Consider the following 22,044-nt stretch of genomic DNA (forward strand, 5'->3'; position numbering starts at 1 on the left):
CGCGGCGATCGAATTCATTCCCCCTGGCTGAATACATTGCAAATATAATGGATACCGGATTATAGGGTTTTTGTTGCGCGAGCGGACCGGCAGGAGGGAGGGAACGGCAGATGCGGGATTATTGTTTCATAACGGCCGCCGCGGATTTCTCCGGCCTTTGTTTTCCGCGTTGATGTGATTCGCCCGAAAATTGAGGTCACTCTTGAGCCTATCGGCCGGTCATGCGATATCCCGCGTATTACCGCGCGAGCATCGCGATCGACGACGATGCTCCGCTTCGTTCCGCTCCGATCTGCTTCGCTCTGCTTCGCGCTCTGCTCCGCTACGCGCGCTTCCCGATTATTAAATCGGCCTCGAATCCAACCGACCGTTATCGCGTCCTCCGCGCCAATGCGAATGTATTAAAATATCCTCGGCTGTTAATTAATACGGAACTTCATCGATAGTCGCTCTCTCAGGAAGGATAATCGTTCAGGATCCTCCTCGTTCAACGACCACGCGATTTACTGTTACGGTAATGCCACGATTTACAATCTCTCGACTTACGTCGTTCTTATCGGTAAAGATAAATCTAGATCTTTGTAAAATGTTTGGACGTATACGCTAATCACCGTATGTTCTATGTTATATTCATATGTAATACAAATGTAAATGACACTATAAACAACGTTAGCGCGTAAATTAGAATACTACGCAAACAATACTAAAATTGGAATATAATAGTTATGTAATACGAGAAATATTTATACTATATTTATAAATACTATATATATATATATATAGTATATATCATAATATTTGTATATATATATATATATATATATATAAATACTTATACTATATTATATAATACTTAATACTATACTTGTGATATATACAAATATTTCTTCTATTACATAACTAATCGAATTTTAGCATTGTTTATGTAGTATTCTAATTTACGTACTAACGTTGTTCATAGTATATATATATGTCGATACAAAAATACGCGAATCACTGCACGCGCGAATCTTTCCTGCGAGACGTGGAATTTCGACAGGGTTTCTCAGCTGTTTTCTTTCAAAGCGAGACACTGTAGGAAGGGACAAAGGCTATCAAACATCGAAGATCAATATTTTCTGCTTCAGGCAAGCGACTGCATTTTCTGTCGTTATACTGTTCATCAATTTATATCGAATAGCAGCGATCCTGAGGGCATTTTACACGATGAACAGGTGTCCGAGAAGAATTTCTTATCAAAGTCACTATAGTTTCTGCTTTGGAAGAATGACCATATTTCCAGGCACCATAGTGTCTATCAGCATTCTATTTGTTTATTTATTTATTTAGTACTTTAATACTGTATCGAATGCAACGAATGGCAACGCCTTCAGCGTACTTCGAGAGACTCGCAGGATTATGAAAATTAAGAGAATTTTCCGTCGCGCAGCGCGTGTTCATCGAATTTTCGAGTGCAATGAAATTCCGAAAATTCGTAGGATCTTCTCGGCCCATCAACCTGAACAATGACCAAAGCATCGGGTCACGTCGTCGTTCGTTCCCGGGTCGTCTTAAATTCGACGCGGGAACACTTGAAACTGGAATCCGTCTGTTACGTGATAATGGCTCGGTGTTCCCTTCGTCCCCGTGGCAATCGGCGCTTCCACTGTCCAGAAACTACCCTCGAGACGAGCTCTCCCGCGCCCCTGTTTGTTAACCGTTCCCATTCGGTAACGGCGGCGCACGTGAGAACGTGGCTCCAGATAGGGAACGCGAGAAATCACGGCCGCTCATTACTTCGCAATCAGTGGTCCGTCTTATCAGCCACCGTTACTCTCTCTCTCTCTCTCTCTCTCTCTCTCTCTTTCTCTCTCCATCTTTCTCTCTTTCTCTCTCCTGTGGGAAAGTATGCGCGACCTGGGGCCATCCGGCTGCGGTTTGTAACAGTCGAACGATTGGTCGGGAGAGGGTGGATAGCAGAGAGGGAGAAAGGGAGGCTGAGTATTTTCGCAGTCCATTTGTTTTGATCGGATTTCCAACTGTCTCTCGTAATCCCACAGCAGTAAGCTCCCGCAGGCGTCGTCAGATTCCAATGAAAATCCTAACGTCTACATTCTATGCTGCACAAAGGCACGTTTCCGCGTGTTCGTGCTCGGCTGCGCGAACCCTTTGAGCTCTCCATAGAACCGATTCTGAATTGTTTTAGTACTGAAATATTATCAACTTTTCTTCCCTCCTGCTCTTGGTCTTTGCCGCGGATCGGAATAAGTCCACTCATTTCAGCACTGTCCTCGAAAGCGTGAAATTCTGCATTACGTGCGGAGATAATTATTCTATATTAGGATCTATTCGTTCAATTTCGTATGAAGTTAGTCTATTTTTAATTATATCAAATTATATTGAATTATTTTTAATTATGTTTAATTATATTAAATTATTTTTTAATTACTTTGTAATTATATTAAATTATTTGTAATAATTATATCAACATAATTAAATTAAATATAAGATAATTATATCAAATATATTAAATTATTTTTAATTCAATTATAATAGTAGAAAGCTTTTCTCTAGAAAATTTCACCAAATTTCAATGCACAGTTAAATTTCTTTACCTTTCCTATTTCGTTGATGATTTTAATTAGCATGCGAATTAGAAATATCAGCCGAAAATTCCTCCGATTTTTCCTTTCGTAATTCACATGTTTCGAGATTTCAGTAGCCAGTAAAATCCAGCACGGTGCACTTTTACGCTCGAGGTGCACCAAATAATTTAAACTAGGTTTACGGAACTCGTAAAAACGGCGGACGATTTACGATTATTCAGATCGCGCGGAGACGTTTATGAATTATTTATTCAATGTATATGCGTACCACGCGGTAAATATTCCGATAACACTCGGTCGAAATTCGGAACAAGCGCGTCTCATTGTTCGATAAACTAATACGAAACCGTTGCTTTCGGCGTTCTAAAATTATATATTCTAACCCTTTTTCCTGCGCCAAAAGTCTGCGGCGAAACAGACGTCCGCTCGTTCACGGCATACAAAATCCCCGAAACACACCTTCCACCACGCACAGCTGGTTAGCCCTCGGCTCGTAACATCTGTTTCATTTGCAATGCCGCGCGTCTCGAGTGGAGAAAGAGATCGAACGTTCCGCGTCGCGAACGCGCACGTTCCCGAGTAAATTTCGCAGGAAACGCGGAACGCTCGAGCGCGACGGCGGCGGAGGGAGGGTTAGTATCCTTAAAACTCCACTTCCGGCGAATTACAGGTTTACAGCTCTTCCAGAATTTTTTTCAGGCCCGCTTTTATCTCTGCTTATCCGGCTGGCTCGGTCTCCCGTGAAATCTCCTAACCGGGCGCAATTTTTTTCGACATCCGCGGCGCGCCGGGCATCATTTACTCTCGCGCGCGTTGTTCGCCGGATCCGTTTCCATCCGCGAGATTGTTTCTTCGCTCGCATCTGGAGCGACGTAGCAACGTTTATTATCATTCAGAGTCTCGGCGTTGCGTCGCGAATCGCCGGCCGGAATGCTCTTTTACTATCGGCGCTGCCACTCGATGTTTTTTACGGAGGACGGGGGATGTTACTTCGCGCACAGGCGTTGCGATCGAACAACGAGTTTACGGGGCTCCTTATGATCCTTCCGACCGATCAAGCCACGAATCCGCTTGTATCTGTTTTTACTTCGTAGCGTTATAGCCGACGATAAAACAAATACAACGACCTACTACGCGATGACTTTTACTATAGCCTGGGAAACATCATTTTCTCAATTACTGCGGATTTCTAAGCTAGAAATCATTCGAAGGTGTCGCGTAGCTGGTAGTCGAATTCGCTTTTAGGTCAGCTATAACGCTATGAAGTCAAAAGTACAGTTTTTTTATCGAATGAAAACTGTTTTAAAATTTTTATTATTGCTCTTTGCTCTCATCGAAGTACTCGTTTACTTTTATTGCAGGCATTTTTTATCAGATCAGTTTAAGTGCTTAAAAAATCGGTTAACCCTAGAAAGATAACCATATGACAACGTACGTAAAAGATAACCATACGCTTCAGAGGCGCATGCTTTTCTAAGGCGTCAATTTTATACTAACAATGGATATTTATTTAAGTTAATCTAGTCATTTTAAAGGTTTGGCATTATTGTAAAAATAAAATGCATTTATATTATATTTTTTTATATTTTAAGTAATTTTAAACTTAAATCACTAGACCTCTATGAAAAATTAACAAAAATCAACAGTCTTCGCAGGCGCCTCTGCGACGTAGGTTATCTTTCTCGGGTTAAAACCGTCAGGATGAACATTCTAACACAGGGCCCTCCTTAGGCAGGGCCCGATGAGTTCTCTAGGAAGACCAGAACGAAACGCTCCCTTTCATTCCCCTCGCTCCTCCGCCTTCACGGCGCGTCCCACAAAATGCTCTTTTACTATCGGCGGTGCTTGGCGACGCTTTATCGAGGACAAGAGGAGTACACCGGGAACGGTGCTCGATGCGTATAATTGAATTCGCAGTCCGCAAGTGGCAGGCGACGCGTAATCTCGTGCAACACGCACCTCGCCGCTGCTCGCCGAAGCGTTTCCAGTCGGGAACCGCAACGACGTTAAACGATACACAAGCGATTATCGTATGGGAGAGACTAATCACGCGACCCCTGTGCAGCCTCTATGAAATTTGCGGAATTTCCCGCGTCTCTCGCGAGGCAGACGTTCCTCGGCCCGTGAAAGGGATGCTCGTCAGGTCTCCAGCCGAAGATCGTCCCTATGAGATTGCCCTGTGATCCGCCACCGTTGCGAATTCGGTGTTACCTTGGATTCTATAGTATTTCGAAAGAAACTTTTCCTTTTGTTGCGAAACTGTTGCATTTATTTCTGCAAGCAATGAGGGAGATAAGAGAAATGAACTTGTTCCAATGAAATGCCTCTTTGGCATGATCTGTCGATCATCGTATGCTTCGGACGAGATAATTCGTAACCTAATGTTTTTCGTATGTGCTATTCTATTGTTCTTGGTTATAACGTACTGTTTACTAATTTATTAAGATATTTTTTGATATTTGGAACATCTCTCGCGTGCCGTTTACTTTTCAAGCAAAGCTAGCATATTCTATGTGCAGTAAATTTTGACATAACCTTGACATAACTCTAATTTTCTTTCAGCTTGTAAGCAAGAATGGCCAGTTTGGGAAGAGGAGATAAGATTATTCGAGCCTTACGCCCCATTTTTTATAATGGTTGACTATGATTGTTTAATCGGCGACTATAAAAATGAGCTTCGAGGCTCGAATAATCGTATCTCTTCTTCCAAAATTGTCCATTTTTGTTTACAAGCTGAAAGAAAATCGCTGAGAATTTACTGTACTCCACAAAGCTCCAAATGCAATTTCATTCATTTGCTTTCACTTATTTGAAGATCATTTTGTTAACCTAAAGCTTCGCTCTTAGCGTTCCGTAAATCTGATGTTAACAACATCGATAAGTTCAAGATCGTACGTCGACGTTTTGGTGCTTGTTTAATCATTTCACAGTTTTACATTCGACCTACAAATTTTTGTCGCATAATGTATAAAATGTCTGTTCATTACCATTCGCAACATCGCTATTAATTAAAGCAGCCGAATCTTGTACCAGATTTCGTCGCGTCTCGAAACGAATCTTCCCTTTTGCTCTCACACTGCGATACTTATCTCTATGAGCAACAAAGGAGAAGAAGAAAGATTAACCCTTTGCACTCGAAGTCATTTTAACTATTAATCTAAATTCATTCTTCTGACTTATGGTATTTCTATTTTATACGACAAAGTGCATTTTATGCACATAAAATTTAGTCTCGTGACTCATACAATAATTAGACTTTTATATAAGCTTTTATAATATAAAAATTATCTTGGAACGTGATGTAACCGTTTTTTAGTGGTCACCACTCGAGTGCAAAGGGTTAACGCACCATTCGAGCACTTGTACGAATCGCTTCTAATCCGTTCAAGGAATCGGAACGAACTCTCGTCGTTTGCGAGTTAAACCAGCAGCTGTTTATTCGAATCGCTTCTAATTCTCGGCGATTCAAAATTTCCAGGCAACGAACTGGTCCGATCTCTCGTTATCAGTGTTAGCAACGTCGCTATTAATTCGCGGAACTTCGACGACCGTACACCATCCCGAGACCGCGATTAGATCATCCGGTGATCGAGCAGCGCGGGTATATCACGTTTTAACGTGGACGATAATGCCGGTTCCATTAAAGGGCGCAGGTAACGTTAATTGATTATTATTGGAAAGATATTGTTACCTCATTGGCACCTGTTGGGAACAGGTATCGGTATCAAATGGCATGCTAGACGGCACCGTTGTTTGCACAGTCAGCGCACACGGCGGACGTGTAATGCGCCGAAAATTGAATCAGTAGGGCCAATCTTTGGAACTATGCCACGCCAAGCCCGAACGTCAAAGTCAAAGTTTTAATTGAAATCAACGCCGTAACCAGCGTCACGTGAATTTGGTCAAAGAGGGTGAGGAGAGGAGAGAGGGGGGAGGGGAACCCTCCCTTCGACTAGTTTCATGCACTCGATCTCACTTAACTCTTGAACCTATTAGTGCTGCATTGATTATGTTATGTACCGGAATTATGTGGCTGACACGCGGCGCTACTCGCAAGTGTGCGCGGTAAACTAGTGCCTGATTCCGCGGCAATATCGTCCGGGGAAATTCGCGAGCCAATAATAACGTCGTCACGCATCAATCTTGCGAAATCGCTGTCCCGTATATAAATCTCCGACCGGGAAATCGCTCCCGTTAATAACGTCTCCCGCGCGAAATCAAATCGCGGGCAATTCATTAGCCCTAATTGGACACGTCGAATTAAAACGGCTGAAAAATATTAACCGGCCATCGCTTCGAAAATTACCGACCGCCCGCTGCTGAGAGATCACCGTAATCCTTCTCGCGTATTCGATCGACCTCTGGAATGTCACAATTCCACGTTTCCCCGCTTCCGCGACCACGCTCGCGCGAATTCTCCTCTCGCAGTTTTTATCAGCGGCCGCGCGGCTGCTGCGCCGTTACGAGGGGAATTAGTTGGCGCTGTTGAACCCCTTGCCCGTGCCGTTTTTCCCTAGATTTTCTCCGATTGTAATAATTTCGTTAGCAGAGAAAAGAAATTCGATACGTATCGTGCCAGCGTTTACGCATAAATATTAACGACGATAGAGAACGGAATTTTATTCGGGCTTGAATTCGTTCAATTAGTAGCGCGGCGAATTAATATTAAAACTTAAACAACTCGATCATTTTTGCTCTCTGTTCTCTGTACGGTACAGATACCGCGGCGAATTTTGTATGAATTTTTCAATCCAATAATTCCTTCGCGGGAAAATAATTGCTTCCCGTGGAACAAAAAATGAAAGTCGGAAAATTCATTTCTACGCGATACGATTCAGCGTGAAAAATATTATAAAAATATGCACTTCCGTAGGTTTATCTGGAAAATTACCAATTGCTCGATTTTCAGCTAAATGCTGAATACGGTTACGAGTCGGACTAATTGAACAATGGCGAAAAGGCTTAAACGGCTTCGGTTTCTTGCAATCGATGCGGAACGTTTTCGCATAAATGCCAGCGATCTCTAGTCGAGTGCCGGGAACAGTGATTTAAAAATTCCCCGGCCGCTCCGGCGTTTGAAGATTAAGCCTCTGTCGCTATGACTTCTCGTTAATGAATTTATGATCCGGCAAAGCTTCGGAGGGCGCGCGAAACGGTTCATTTGGAATGCTCGCGGCAAGTCTGGGCTATTTATCTTTGAAATCCGCGAAGTATACTCGAATTTCCCGTTGTTAATGGTTGTTCGGGGGGTAGCAAATAAACAACGGCCCCAAAAGCAGCGCAATGAAAACCGCTTTTGCCGGACTACCGTATGAAATATCGAGGCTTTCCCGGGGGCGGAGAGATCGGATATCGAGGTCTCTGCTCGGACCAAGATTAAACCTTTTCGAAGGCCGGCCAGCTAACGAAGGCGAGCGGCAGGCAGGCAAGCAGGCAGGCAGGCAGGCAGCAGGTCGCTGTGACATCTGTCAACCCCCGTAACGGGGCAAGTTCATTATGGCGTTCAGCAGGGCGCCACGTCATTTATTTCAATTACTGCCAAACGCTAAAGCTGAATCGGCAGACCACGGCCTCGATCATTTACGAACGTCATTAATGGCCGCCACCGTTCGCCGGAAGACGCTGAAAGTGTCCGAGTCACTGTTCCTGCGGTGCCAACGGAGTTTCTCTAACTTCCTGGCCAGTGGAAAACATCGGTCGATGGTCTCGCCATGCTAATTTGCATCATTAGGGCCAGCATCTTGGGTATAATTGTAGTCGTGATATTTTCGGGTCAGAAAGCAATGATTCCAGAATCATGGGGACATAAATGATCATGCTCTGCTGTAGTCGACACTGTGGACTTTGATTTGAATTCGATTTGGGCGCAAGTTTTCTTCGTGGAAATTCGATTTTACGAACGCAAACTAAATTATAAAACTGTACAAATTATATTATAAATTGTATTTAAGCTACAATGATTTTTCTTACATTTTCATTAAATTATGCAATATTTATTATTAATATTAGAAATATTAAATTAATATTTCTACTATTATTCAACTTTATATTAAAAATTCATTTAAATGATATCATCGCTGCACAATCAGTTAAACTAAATTTCTGCTGAAACTAATTCAAATTAAATTCACATATAAATTAACTAAATCATACAATTGCATTGGATTCTATCAAAATTTAAATTTAACCCATAATAAATTTAAATACATTTTAATCCAAATGTCGTATAATTTGGATATCACTTCCAACGCTTGGCAGAGTTGCTTAAATTCCAGACTGTGCTTCATTTTCCTTGCACGCGCAAGTGCATGCAGCACAAAGGAATCTAACGGTATCAATTTTCTGCTCGCAAACACGTGAAAACCGGTTTACAAACTGATTTGCAGGAACAACGCGTCTAAACAAAAATGAACTTTCGTCGAAGAGGTCAGCGATCTGGGTGAAAGAGAAACACGAAAGGTAATCTTGGAAACGAAGCAACGAAAATTTGCATCGTGAAGATTGTAGCTGCAGGTGCGCGAAAGTTGAAGTGAAATTTCGCGAGAGATTAGTTGGCCCGGTATTGTCGGAAGCTCGATAGTATTTTCATACGCCTCTGCCTCGCATAACTCGCTTTACAATGCAAATCTTTGGGTCATTCAATTTCGAAATTTTCTACAGTCAGTGCCCGCCCGCCGCGGCGAATATTCCGTTTGCCCTTTTTTGCGCAACAGCTACCATGAAAATTATTTATTCTATCTTTGTGTAAAGCCGAGGGATATTGTCTTCGGAGCATTTTGAACGGGAACGCGGCGCTAACAAAGTTTCCGCAGCTTGTTGCCGATGCAAATGTTTGCAAAGGCCCGGAAAAATGTTTCTACAATGCAAATTCTTGACTGTCTGTCGGAATTTTCGATCCCGGCCGCGGCTCCCCTTTTTCTCTCTCGGTAATTGCGATCATTCCGACAATTATTTGGCCAACCGGGGAATATTCCGGTCCGCGTCCGCCCAGCGGCGAGAACTATAACACAATGGGTCGGTCGGGAGGCATCATATGTCACGTTAAGAAGATCAAGGAATCGTCTCTTCGGCATCTGTGCCCGTATTAAGGGCGCAGTTACATTGTCCGCTTCGTGAATAAAAGATGAGCGAACGTTCTCAATGCGGCCATGAATATGGATGCAGAAATTTTGATGAAATTTGTTTATTGTCGTGCCGCTGGTTCGCCTGCGCTCTTCTCTCACCGTCCCCTTCTCTCTGCTCTCTTAACTCTCTCTCTCTCTCTCTTCCACTTTTTCTCCGCCTCGAATTCAACCGTAGCCAATTTCCTTGTAAATAAACAGAGTCCGTATTAAATATTAATAAAGCCCGGGGCCAATTTTTTCGCGTTAGTTCCGGGAAAGTTGCTCGCTTTCCTGGAGCACGAAACTCGTTAGGGCTGATTTAATGCCGATAGTATTCTTCTCTCTTTGTACGATTCCCTCGGCGCGGCTCGATTCTATACGGGGAATAAAGAAAACACAGCGCGCGCGCGAGACTCGGCCGCGCCGCTCAGGAAATTAATGCCGGGAAATTCATTCGAACAGTTTCGTAACAGGTTCTCGATAACTGGATTTCAATTTGCCCGGAGGCCGAGCTTGATTGAGCAATCTCGTGCCTTTATAATATAGGGCCACACGCCAAGATATATGATAAACCGGAGCAACCCAGACGTTCAGAAGTTTCACTACGGGTAATCAGCTTGCTTATCGGATTTTCTGCGCGCCACGCCGCGCCCCTCCTCGCCACGTCCTGCCTCGCCTCGCCAGCAAACCCTTAAATAAACGCCGGATTACTCGGAACCTGAAAAACCCGGCGCACATTCAACGGAATCGCCTTTACAGATTGCTTCTCTAACGCGTCCGTATCGCGCTCTAATCCTTTGAGTGGTTAACTCTTTAACGGATATTAATATTCCGCCCTCCATGCTCACAATTAATATCGCCACTTAGCCGCGAGTGACTCTCTCATCTCCAACGAAATCTTATTCAGGTTTTATCTTCCCCGATCGTCGACGCGCGGAAAATCGCGATTCCGACGCGCCCACGGGAGCTCGAGAAACAGGCGTCGAGCTTCGACGTTGGCGCCGCGATTACTTTCTTCTATCCTTTCTTTGCTTATCAGAAATGATTGCATAACGATTTTAACTTTGTCGCAACGTACTCCGTGTTACAGCCTGTCCCGTTTTGCTTCGTGGAAATAGTTTGCGAATGCTGCATTTTCGCGGAAAGAGTTTTCCGCGTCGCAGAAATCGTTTTCACTTTGGCTGCTCGCGAAGACGTGGTTTTCTACCACAGCAATTTTTCGAATGGAACTAGCATTAGTAAACTGGTTTGTCTCTATGCAGACGATAAGCATTTTTAATATCCCTGTTCTTTCCCTTTGCTTACATTGGATTTTTTCCATCAACCGTTCGCTAAAGTTTGAAAAATCCGTGCGAACATTTCTACACAATTCGCGTCCACAATTTTGTATTATCAATAGTTAATTACAGGTCCGAGCTTATTCAAATGAACGTATATGTTCGATCAGAACAAAAAAATGAGGTATAAAATACGTTGTGATGATGAAAAAAGACGAAATGAGCGATAATTATCGTTGGAAAATGGATTTTTATCGCAATACGCGTTTCGCTAGAAGAATTTCGTCAGCGTGATCTGTTAATAAATATTGTCTACGTTCCTCTATAATGGTATAATATTCCAGAAACGCGACGATAAATAAATAATGAGAAACTCACGCACTATTTCGATGATATTTGCGAACGTGCACGGTTAATTTTCAACTGTAATGCACATAAAGGTAGAACGAAGTTCCAGTAACTGGATCCATTTCGCTGGAATAAACATCTCTTCTTGTTCATCGGATGTAATTGCATAAAAGACCCCGGCGCAATCATCAATTTTTGTTGTAATTCCATTGTTCCAGCCGCTAGATTTAATGGCTCTTGCCATAGAGGGGCCGCGATCATAACAGTATTAATCACTAGCGGGACGTGCAGCCGCGATACACGATTTGGCAAAGCCGGTAAGAGTCCGTTCAGGAAATGTTTCCGGATTGAGTTATCTACCCGACTCATCCCCGTTTCAATTCGCGAGACCTATTAGCCGTAATTTACGACCGCTATCCGGAGAAGCATAGCACCCACTGACACTTACGACCCTCTGCCAAATCGGCGATCCGGGTATTCTATTTTTAATCACGAAAAAATCCGAGAGAATCGCTTCCTAGCCCAATTTCACGTGTAAAAGGTAATTTGTCCTAGTTGCACAGCGTCGATCATTCGATAGGATAGGCCCTTCAAGGTCGAATCCACTCTGCAGCATAAACCTTGCTTCGGGGTGCGCAAATGTTTCAGTCAATTTAAAGTCTCGACTGTGGATTTTACGCGTTCATGACACGCCAACGAGTAGATGAAACAGAAAATTAGAAGAATTTTATTAGAAGAATTATTTTACAAGCTTTTTGATAGTGATCATTTTCAGTACAGTATTTTATTCGGCGCGGTGAATTAACGTTAAACTTGAAGCAACTCGAACAAAAATGTAGTTTTCAAGCTGACATTTTTATCGCTGTTTGTGTACGTGATATTGCAGAAAATTCTGTATGGATTTTCAAATGCTACAATTTCTTTTTTCATAAAAAAAATGGAAGTTGCAAAAGTGCGACGTTATTGGAAGAATTTAATTATTTGATTACATTGTTTCGAGAGAGTTGTTGCTTTTTGCAACCGATGCATAAAAGTCGATAAAAAAGAATCAGAATTCAGAACTGTCTTGCATTCGTGAGAAATGCGTTTTTTTCTTGAACCTATTCCGCGACTCGGCACACAGATTTCTATTTCGTCGAGATGACGGTCGGATCTAGTGTGACAATCGCTCGATCTTCGACGCTGGTCTCGCGATAAAACGCGTGATGTGCTGCCGAAAAGGTGGCGCCCTTCCAGGGGCCTGCCACGTGGGCTTAATTATGCGAAATAATTAGGCGAGCTGACTGGGGAACATACGGGCTCGCTTAGGTCCCGGGGAATCGCGCTCTCGGCGCGCGGATTGCGGTCGGCCGCGAGACTCCTGTGCAGCTAGAACTGCGCCAGTCGGCTGCAGCTGCAGGGGAATGCAGTTTCGCGGCCGTGGAGCCACGGTGCTCGACTGCGGGGACGGCCAGGTGAAACGGTTGAAAAAGCAGAGCCACTCGGTTCGCGTAATTATGCAGCGCTGCCCGATCCCACTATGCTCCGGCTGATGTTCTGAAAACACGCGTCACTTCTGCACGCACCAAAGCGATTACGGCAATTCCGACCATAACGTTCAACGCTGTTCACGTCGGCGAACACCTCGGGGCCGCTTTTTTTTCCCCGCGGATGGAGCTTTTGAATTGTTTTCGCCGTTAGCTGGCGCCGTTCGCAAAGGCGATTCTGCGATTGATGCGAGAACATTTTTACTGTTCGTTTGTCGAGCTCATCTTTGAGACCGCGTATCGTCAGTCTGATCTTCGAAAATACAAACAGTGGGTTCACGTCGGGAGAAAGTTAGCCGTCGCAGAATCGGATAATTTTATATTATTCAAGCATATGTTTTAATATTATGTTTTAATATTATATAATGTAATATATGTTTTAATATTATGTTTTAATATTATATAATATAATGTATGTTTTATTATTTTACTATTTATACGTTATAATATATTCTTTATTATTTTACTATTTATATGTAATAATATATTTTTTAATATTTTAAACAAAAGTGCTACACAACTGATAATTGAATAGTTTCTAATTTAAAATAGTAGGAGGATTAAAAGAGCTTAGAAGCATTCATTGTACTATTTTCAATCTTATAAAATTGTCAGAAAAAGAATGAACTTTTTATTTAGTTTCTATTTCTGGCAATCGATGTAGACATCTTTCCTTTTGCATAAAATTCTATCGAAGCTATCGAGAAGAGTTGAAGAAGGAAGAATGAATCTTATCCTCTGCGAATATCATCCAAAACTCTAGTAAATGTGCGTGTTACTCGCTTCTTTCAACTACGATAAATATAAATTTTCTTGCTCTCGTAAGAATTCATCAACGACAAACACCTGCTAAGAAATCGCGTGGCAAATCGCGTTGATCAACGAGTCGTGGGTATCTCATACCAGTCTTCCAGCGATTAGGCATCAGTTTCCCGTTCAAAGAGACTCGACCACGGAACAAACCCCAGCGAATGATTCGAAATAACCGAGAAGAGGAAGCCTAATCTGCGGAAGCCTAATTCACGAGTGCCTCGACACGACGCACAGGAATTTATCGTTGTTCGATGATCACGGTCTCAATTTGCCCGGCGGAGCTTCCGCTTTGTGGCCTGTTGGAAATACCGACGCCTGAATTCTTGCCCCCTCCTCCCATCCCCTCTCGGCCCTTTGAACACGCGAGGTAGATTTTTCCAAGACCGTCCGTTCAGGCTCGGCTCGGTAAATCTGCGCGAGAGCGTAAACGTATCTGAAGCATTCGGGTATCCGTGGCGGGACCTGAATGTACCGGGGCTCCCCGTCGAAAAACTGCGGCCAAATCGTTTCCTCCCGGGGCGCACGGATCGCTGCAAAGAGATTATCTCGGTAAGCAAGCCTCACGAACCATTTGATCGCTCGTTCCAGCCATTCTCTCCCTCCGTTTCCAACCCCGGGATTCACCTTAGACATCGGCCGGGGATCTCTCTTGGCTCGTGCACTTTGCAAAACGAGTTCCGCCTTGAGATCAAGTCGCGCGAGAGAAAACGCCCGTCGGCCAAAGATATCAAACCTCCTTTCCTCATCCTACGCCGCCCCGTTCGCAAGCCCCGCTTCCCAGCGCGATGATGTTTTAGCCAATCGGTTCGACGGTCCCCGGATCGGTGCCCGCTGTTGTCCGATCCTGATGTAATTGACCGAGCGTGAACATTTATTTTCGTCGTAGAGAAGGCTGTCCGGGACAGCCTGCATCATTAGCTCCGTGTCACGGGGAACCGTCATCATCTTCCGCTTACGCTGACATTCTTATGGAAATTCAGATGGGACACCGAATCTCAAAATTGAATGGCTCTGTAATCCCCAGGCCACCGTGGGAGGGGGGCCTATTTTATTCGAATAACGAAGAAAATTTTATTCGAAAACTTTATTCGGTAGATTATTCGTAAAATTTATACGAAAAAGTTACACGTAAAATTTATACGAGAAATTCGTTCGAAATGTAGGTGGAATCAAATTTTATTCGAATAATGCACGACTTTGCTATGGGACGACCGCGGCTTTCATTTGTTTTCCTGCATAATTAACTTTATATTTGTCGAATAGAAAATAGTGAATTTTTTTAGGGGGTTTGGAGCTAAATAAAATAAAGGGATAAATAATTTAACAAGCAATTGGTTAGCCCACGCGAACCGGAACCATGTACTCTTGAAATGAATTTCTCCGCATGAATCGATGTTTGTCTTTTCGGTCCATAGAATTTGAATGAAATCTGAACCGATGCTGTATAAATATCGGCGGACGGAAATTTAATAACTGAATCCATTTCGCTTAAATAAACATTCTGTTCTTTTCCAAATAAAATTCGTTCCGATACCATATCGGCACAATTTGACCAGCCAGTTTGACCTTTCGCCTCGTCTTAACGAAGTACCGTAACGATATCGCCGATACATCGTTAAGCCATCGTTAATATAATTTTCATCGGTAGTCGAACGGTTCGGTGAAAATGTTGCCCGGTGTTGAAATGTTAATTGCAATTTTCCGCGGGCAAAATTAAAACTTCGCGGGACAAAAGACGGTGAATTCGAACGGCGATTTACATTTTCCGCGCGAAGTATGCAACGCAGGCTTACGCAGACGCGAATTCGTGACCGGAGGGTGTGCGCGGCGATTGTTTTTTGCGGGGGTGGTTCGGTTTTTCACGCTGCGTGCCCTTGCGTTCCGGGTGTTGGAAAGGGAATCGTGGGTGTCCCATGGTAACAGGTCGCTTCGCAGCTCTCGGCGATCCGTGTTTGCGTCACGGCTGAAATCGACCGGACGCTTTCCCTCGGCTTGTTTAACGAACACTTGAGATTAGAGTGACTCGTCGCGGATTATCAGACATGGAAACACCTCGTCGGGCATCGCATCTGGTGTCCGACAGCTCTCTTATTAAAATGTTAATTGAACACGTCCGACATTGAAATCTTAATCCGGCCGCTTGCCGCTCCGCTCGCCTCGGCCGCTTCGTCGCCCGAACGCCGGTGAAAATTCCGCGATTCCGCCGAAGCGTTTTCCGCGCGGATAAACACCCTTACTCCCGTCGATGCCTCGCGAAATAATTTCCCTTCTGTTGCGATAAATTTTCCTTTCGCGAACCGGTTAACTTCACTTCGCTCGCCCCCGCCTCTGTCTGAGATAAACACGGAAGTTAAGTCGCGATACCGTGAATGCCCCGGCCTGGAGTTAAACTGGAATTGGACGTTGCACAAGTGGCTAACAATAAGTTATTAAGCAGTTGTTCAAGTTTTAATTGCGTCTCGCGGTGCTTCTGTTCGCGGAGCCGTGCGCTACCTTGACAAACTTATTCCGTGGCTTACCGGCGAGTTCTCCGCGCCGGGAGCACCGCCATTTTTTCTCCGGGGTGTCAACCGACTCGAAAAACATCGCGAGTCGCAAATGCTGAACAGCGTTTTACGGCTATTTTCTCTGTCCGCGTTGACCCAATTTCCACGGAATTTACGGAGCTCTTTTCGTCGTACGTTCTGCAAATCTTGACTGCGCGAGGCGTTCGCCACTGATTTTCTGTATTCCCTTAACAATCGCGAGTTTCTCAGCTTAAGAAAGTTTCGGATTAACAAGAACTCGTTGCTTCGATTATTTCGATTGAGAAATTCGAACGAGATTTTTAATGTAAGGTACGTCCGACAACGAGTGTCTGGATTCCCTTAAAAATTAAACTATCTGTGATTTGTCTGATTATCGATTGCTCGAATCTCTTAAAAAATCGAATTTGCATTTTTATTCGTAATTTCAAGCGAACTTCAGAATTATTTTGTGTCACTGTTCCAACGAAGTCTCGATTACGAAGTAATGTCAACGACTGTCTGAATCTCTTAGAAATGGAGTTTCCTCCTACATTTTTAGTAAAATTAAAAATTGTTTTGTTCCATTACGTTTTGTTCCACGTTGTCTGACCACGACTGTCCGAATCTCCTTACGATGTAGCTATTAGGTTGGGGAATAAGTTCGTAGCGTTTTTATATTTTCTTTTATTTTACAACGATTTTTTGCTGTTTGACAAAGTGTATAACATTCATTCGATAGAGCTCTTTCTGCTCTACAAAACTGTGCTAATCGTCTTTTTGAGTAATTTAATGTTTTATTACTTTCGAGGCTTAGAAATGGAATATCCAGGAGGTAAACAGCAACATTTTCGACACCTTCTCTTCTTCGCTTTTCATCGAGGCCAAAAAGCTGCTGAAGCAGCCCGGGACATTTGCAACGTATACGTAGAAGGTGTCATGGGCGATTCTACAACACGGAAATGGTTTGCGAAGTTCAAAAATGATGATTTTGACGTCGACGGCACGTCCCGCAGCGGAAGACCTTCTGAATTCGACGAAGAGCGTCTCAAAGCACTTTTGACGGAGGACGGTCACCAAACAAGTCTTGAATTATCCGAAAAAAAATGAACTGCGATCATAAAACGATTCTCAATCATCCTCATTCAATGGGATTTGCCGAAAAATTGGGAGCCCGGGTGCCTCGCGAGCTTAACGAAAACAACAAAGAAAATCGCCTTCAAATTGCTTGATAAAAACACTACGAGAACTTATTCCTCAACCCAATAGGTTTCCTTAGTCCTTACTAAAATCAGAAAACTGTTTCAGGCCACGAGAATCAACGATCTCTTGTTAGCAAACTGTCCGACCACGGCTGTCCGGTTCCCCTTAAAAAACGAGACCGCATTTCGGCGACGAATGCAGCAAATTTCTCAACGAAATTCGACTCTTCGTGGGTCGTTTCGAATCGGATCGAGGCGATCGTTCAAGAAACAAGAACCGGGCGGCGACTTTCCGCATTCAAAATCGTTGCACTCACCGGTCCAAGATGCCTGTACCCAGATTGCAGAGCCAGGAGCGAGGAAATTCGAGGCCCGCCCTCGAGCCTGACGACCCATTCTTCCCGACGATCGTTGCCGCGCCTCGTATCGATGGCCACGAGTTCGTTCACGAGGATCCAGGAAACAATCAGCCAGAAATATTCACTGTGAACAAGAATCCACTTCACTGACCAACGAAAGACGCCTTCATCGCGGGTTCCACGTACCAGGGCATCGTGTCGCCTTCAATTCTAACAGACGCGAGTAATGTTTCTTGCACGAGAGTTCGTCACTCTGCTCGTGCAGCTAAACTTCGTTGCATTTGCGACGCGATCGGAGGGAGGCTCCCTTGAACGGAGCTCGCGCTGTGACTATTGGATCCCGGGTGACAAGTGATCGGACAGTGTGTGACAATTAGCTGGCGAGGCTCCTTTTTACCCGTAGAGGGGTTCACGTCGTCCCCACCGTGTCGCCGTCGACGCTGGGAGAGGGTCGCTCACGCGGATAATGTCAACGAGATCCCGGGTGTATGAAGATTGATGCTACCCTCGTTCCTCTTCCTCGCTGCCGCGGCCCATCGTTTAGGCAAAGTATGCGAACTATTTGCTTTGACTTCGATTTCGTCAATTGGATCGGAGTAGCGTAAGTATTTACAATAGGGAAGCACCTGTCGGTGACCTTACCTTGACCTATGTTGCCAAGGACGCTTCCCCTACTAACTCAAAATTATTTTAGCCTTTGCTTCGTTTGCGGCGGCAAAGTAAAAATTCTCTGCATCTGTTGCAGACAATTGAAGACAATTGCAGACAATATTACAAAGGGATTGGTACAAAAATTCGGCGAACTTGTCGAGGAGCGTTTGTTCGTGCTCCAACTATTTGCTCAGACTTCGATTTCGTTATTTAGATCGGAGTAGTGTCGTAAGTATTTACAATAGGGGGGCACCTGTCGGTGACCTTTCCTCCTTGACCTATGTTGCCAAGGATACTTCCCCTACTAACTCAAAATTATTTTAGCCTTTGCTTCGTTTGTTATTACTAGACGGCCGATCTCTATGCAAAGTAAATATTCTTTACATCTGTTGCAGACAATTGGAGACAATTACAGGCAATTGGAGACAAATGCAGACAGTATTACAAAGGGATTGGTACAAAAATTCGGCGAACTTGTCGAGGAGCGATTGTTCGTGGCCCGAGTAAAATGTCGGAGTTGTAATAGTTTGATACCGGAGCTGCTCATTGCCCGAGGAATTTTCAAAATGCTTTGCCTCGGCGTTGGATTAACACGGTAGAAGTTTCGGGGTCGATTTTAGCACGTTCGAACTCGCGTATGCGAATCATTCGGCAAATTGCGTGGTCCGATGTAACGAACAGAGGTGAACAGAGATGATTTCTTGGCGCAAGTGCAGACGCGCAACGATTAGAGTAAATCTGCGCGTAGACTAATTCCAGGCCTCTGTTTGAGGCCGCATCGCCGACGTCGATGCCCCAAGCAACTCGCGATTAATTCCAACCATGTTTGCTCGGCAAAGCGTCCGATTACCATCCTGGAATCTGGAGAGAATATAACGCGAGGCATCCGCATCTCGCTATTATTTCGCATCTCAATTACAACGGCGCGGCGGGGAGTCAATCCCGCGAGAAATCGCTCGGAATAATTTCTCTATTTTAGCGGGATGTCGTTTGCCTCGGGGGCCCCGGCCCCGCTCTGACGGCTTCGACAAACATTTTAGAGCGCTTTTATTGCCGATCGGGCTTTCTACCGGCGGGCCATCCCGATCCTCCAAGCACCGGGGGAAGGCTTTGAAACAGTCCGGGCTTATGCGACGCTTGATTTTATTGCGATTTTATTCGATCTCGCTGTCATATTAGATCCGAATTGCGCCGAGAAATTAGAGCCTCGATATAGAGAGGAAATTTATGGGCCTCCGATGACGAGTCGCGAGACGATTTCTCTGGACTTTTATTGTAAATTCCGCCTTCATAAACTGTTTTATCCGTGCCGAACGTAAGAGAGAGTTCCATATCACGCGTTGTAACGAGTCGGACACGTATCAAAAATTTCGTACACAAGCTACCAAGCTTGCGGCGATCTTTCCGCGAGATAAAAAATTGTTTGCTTCGATCGCACCGAACAGGAATTAAACGAAAATTAATTCTCGCTCTCAAGCCCTGGGTACTTTCGCAGATTTGGCTATTTCATTTCGCTATCGATAAAAGCGAGATACAAAATGTCGAGCAAAGGCCAGCGCGCTGCTAGCGACAAATTACGCGAACCGATCCAAAGTACCCAAGAGTTAGCTTGCCGAGGTTGGAGCGGCTGCAATCGCGGATAAATAAATCGACTGGAACAAGTTGCAGCAACACCGTCACAAATTTTCTATCGACGCCACTGGGCGCCGGTACACGATTCCGCACGGAATCCTCGAGCCTCCTGCGATACCTTTAATCCAGGCGTCGCCGGCTAATTAACACCAGCGCTTTGTTCCAGCTCCTTCCGTTCCTGCGGGACAACAACTCTGCAATTACCGGGTATAACCGTTTATATAACGACGTCGGACACACAGGGACGGCGTGCGATAGAGACAGGGCCGCGTATAGTGTTGCGCACGTGTGCACCATGGATTTAACGCTAATACGAGATTGCGTTCGCGTATTGCGCGCGTCTGCTTCGCCGTCGAGATGCGAGCAACGCTGGACCGAGCGATACGAACGCAACGGAGTCCTTTGAGATAATCCGTTTAACGATTTCCGTTGTTTGTCGACAGGAAGCTGTTCCTCGGTCGTGCGCGAGGTTAAATCAATCCGCGCTTGGTGGTGAAGATTCATCGAAATGGATTCGCAACGGTGGAACAGTCGAGGATGGAAAAGGTGGACTAACTATGTATGTCGCGGGAATCAAGCGATGACGAGTATACTCGACAAACACGGAGTAAGTGACGCTTTTAAAATGTTGGATCAAGGAGACGGTTTTATTTTATAAAATTAACAATTTTATTACTTATATTTACTTGTTCATGTAACATTAATATATACGGTCTCCCTAATTGACGTTCAGGTTGTTCACAAAAATGGACAGTTTGGGAAGAGGAGATACGATTATTCGAGCCTTGTAGTTCGTTTTTTATAGTTGCTGACAATTCCAACGAACCGCAATAATCTCGAATAATCGTATCTCCTCTTCCCAAATTGTCCATTTTTCTGCACAATCTTAGCGTCAGTTAGGGAGACATTACTGTACTAGGTACATAATAAACGAAGAACGCAGGAAAAATCGAATACTTATAGCGAAACAAGGAACGATACATAATGACACTTTGCACGTCGAACACCAATATCGTGATTCTTTTCTAATCTTATTTTTATGACAATGTAAACACCTTCGTGCAGAATTGACCTATAAATATACTGAACATCTTGAAATTTTGGAATATGTCTTTGCTTTTTCTAAAATTACAATTTAAATAGCCAATGGTCACTACTTTTTACGAGTATACCTGATATGGCACAAAATACTGTCACTTCTTCGTGACGAGTATATTCGTCAGAGTTAACTGGCGATCTGTCCACTGAATGAATGTTTACCATACCATTTTCATATGAAAGTTTCACCCTTTGCACTCGAGTGATGACTCTGAGACACCACTAAAATTTGTTATATCACGTTCTAAGGTAATCGTTATATTAACAAAGTTTAGATTTAAAATGTGTGTGAATCACAAGACTCAATTTCATATGCATCAAATGCACTTTGTCATACAAAATGAAAATACTATAAGTCAGAAAAATTATTTTAGATTTACAGTTAAAATAGCTTCGAGTGTAAAGGGTTAATAGCTGTGTTGCACTCGTACAAATGTCTCGAATATGCAAATTCCTTTTTGCTCGAAGTTTGCTTCACACTTCATTCAATTCCTTTGCTTATTACTTTATTTTGATTAAAGCACGTATTACAATAGAAATCGAATGAAGAAATAATTCCGATCTTGTCGTTGTTATAAAACAATGTACATAGTCGCGTTTAGTGCTCAGCCCTCTGTCAAGGGAGCCCAATGGGCCGCGCAGCCCCTATCGCTTCTGCTTATCGAATGTCAATCTCCTTATCTTCCCTCTCCTCGCTCGTTGCTCCGACGCAGCTCGATTCCGTGAAACGAATTACTCGCGAGTGACCGACGAGAACCAGCGTTCCAGGTGTATAATTGATGGGCGAAGTGTACGCGGACAGGCAAAGAGGATTCCGCAGTTGCACGCTTTGTTTGCCTCGGAGTGTCCCGGCCGCTTATAAATAAATTCAGGGTCTTACGCGGACTGTCTGCGGATAAATACACTGTCGCCGAAGCGATGGAAGGATGCCCGATAAAAGCTGAAA

The 22,044-nt window shown here is 44.0% G+C and overlaps 1 protein-coding gene across 1 annotated transcript in view; it reads right to left on the minus strand.

Moving 5' to 3' along the window:
• Positions 1–18,175, minus strand: part of LOC117223710 (neuroendocrine convertase 1) — a 43,684-nt gene extending 25,509 nt beyond the window's left edge. Inside the window, exons 1-2 of the mRNA XM_033476142.2 lie at positions 17,904–18,175; positions 17,676–17,841 (exon numbers count right to left, since the gene is read on the minus strand). Coding sequence (XP_033332033.2) covers positions 17,676–17,841; positions 17,904–17,911 — 174 coding nt within the window. The 5' untranslated portion in view covers positions 17,912–18,175. The remainder of the gene's footprint in view (positions 1–17,675; positions 17,842–17,903) is intronic.
• Positions 18,176–22,044: the final 3,869 nt, after the last annotated feature.

The sequence above is a fragment of the Megalopta genalis genome, chromosome 4, assembly GCF_051020955.1.
Source record: "Megalopta genalis isolate 19385.01 chromosome 4, iyMegGena1_principal, whole genome shotgun sequence".
Classification (NCBI taxonomy): domain Eukaryota; kingdom Metazoa; phylum Arthropoda; class Insecta; order Hymenoptera; family Halictidae; genus Megalopta; species Megalopta genalis.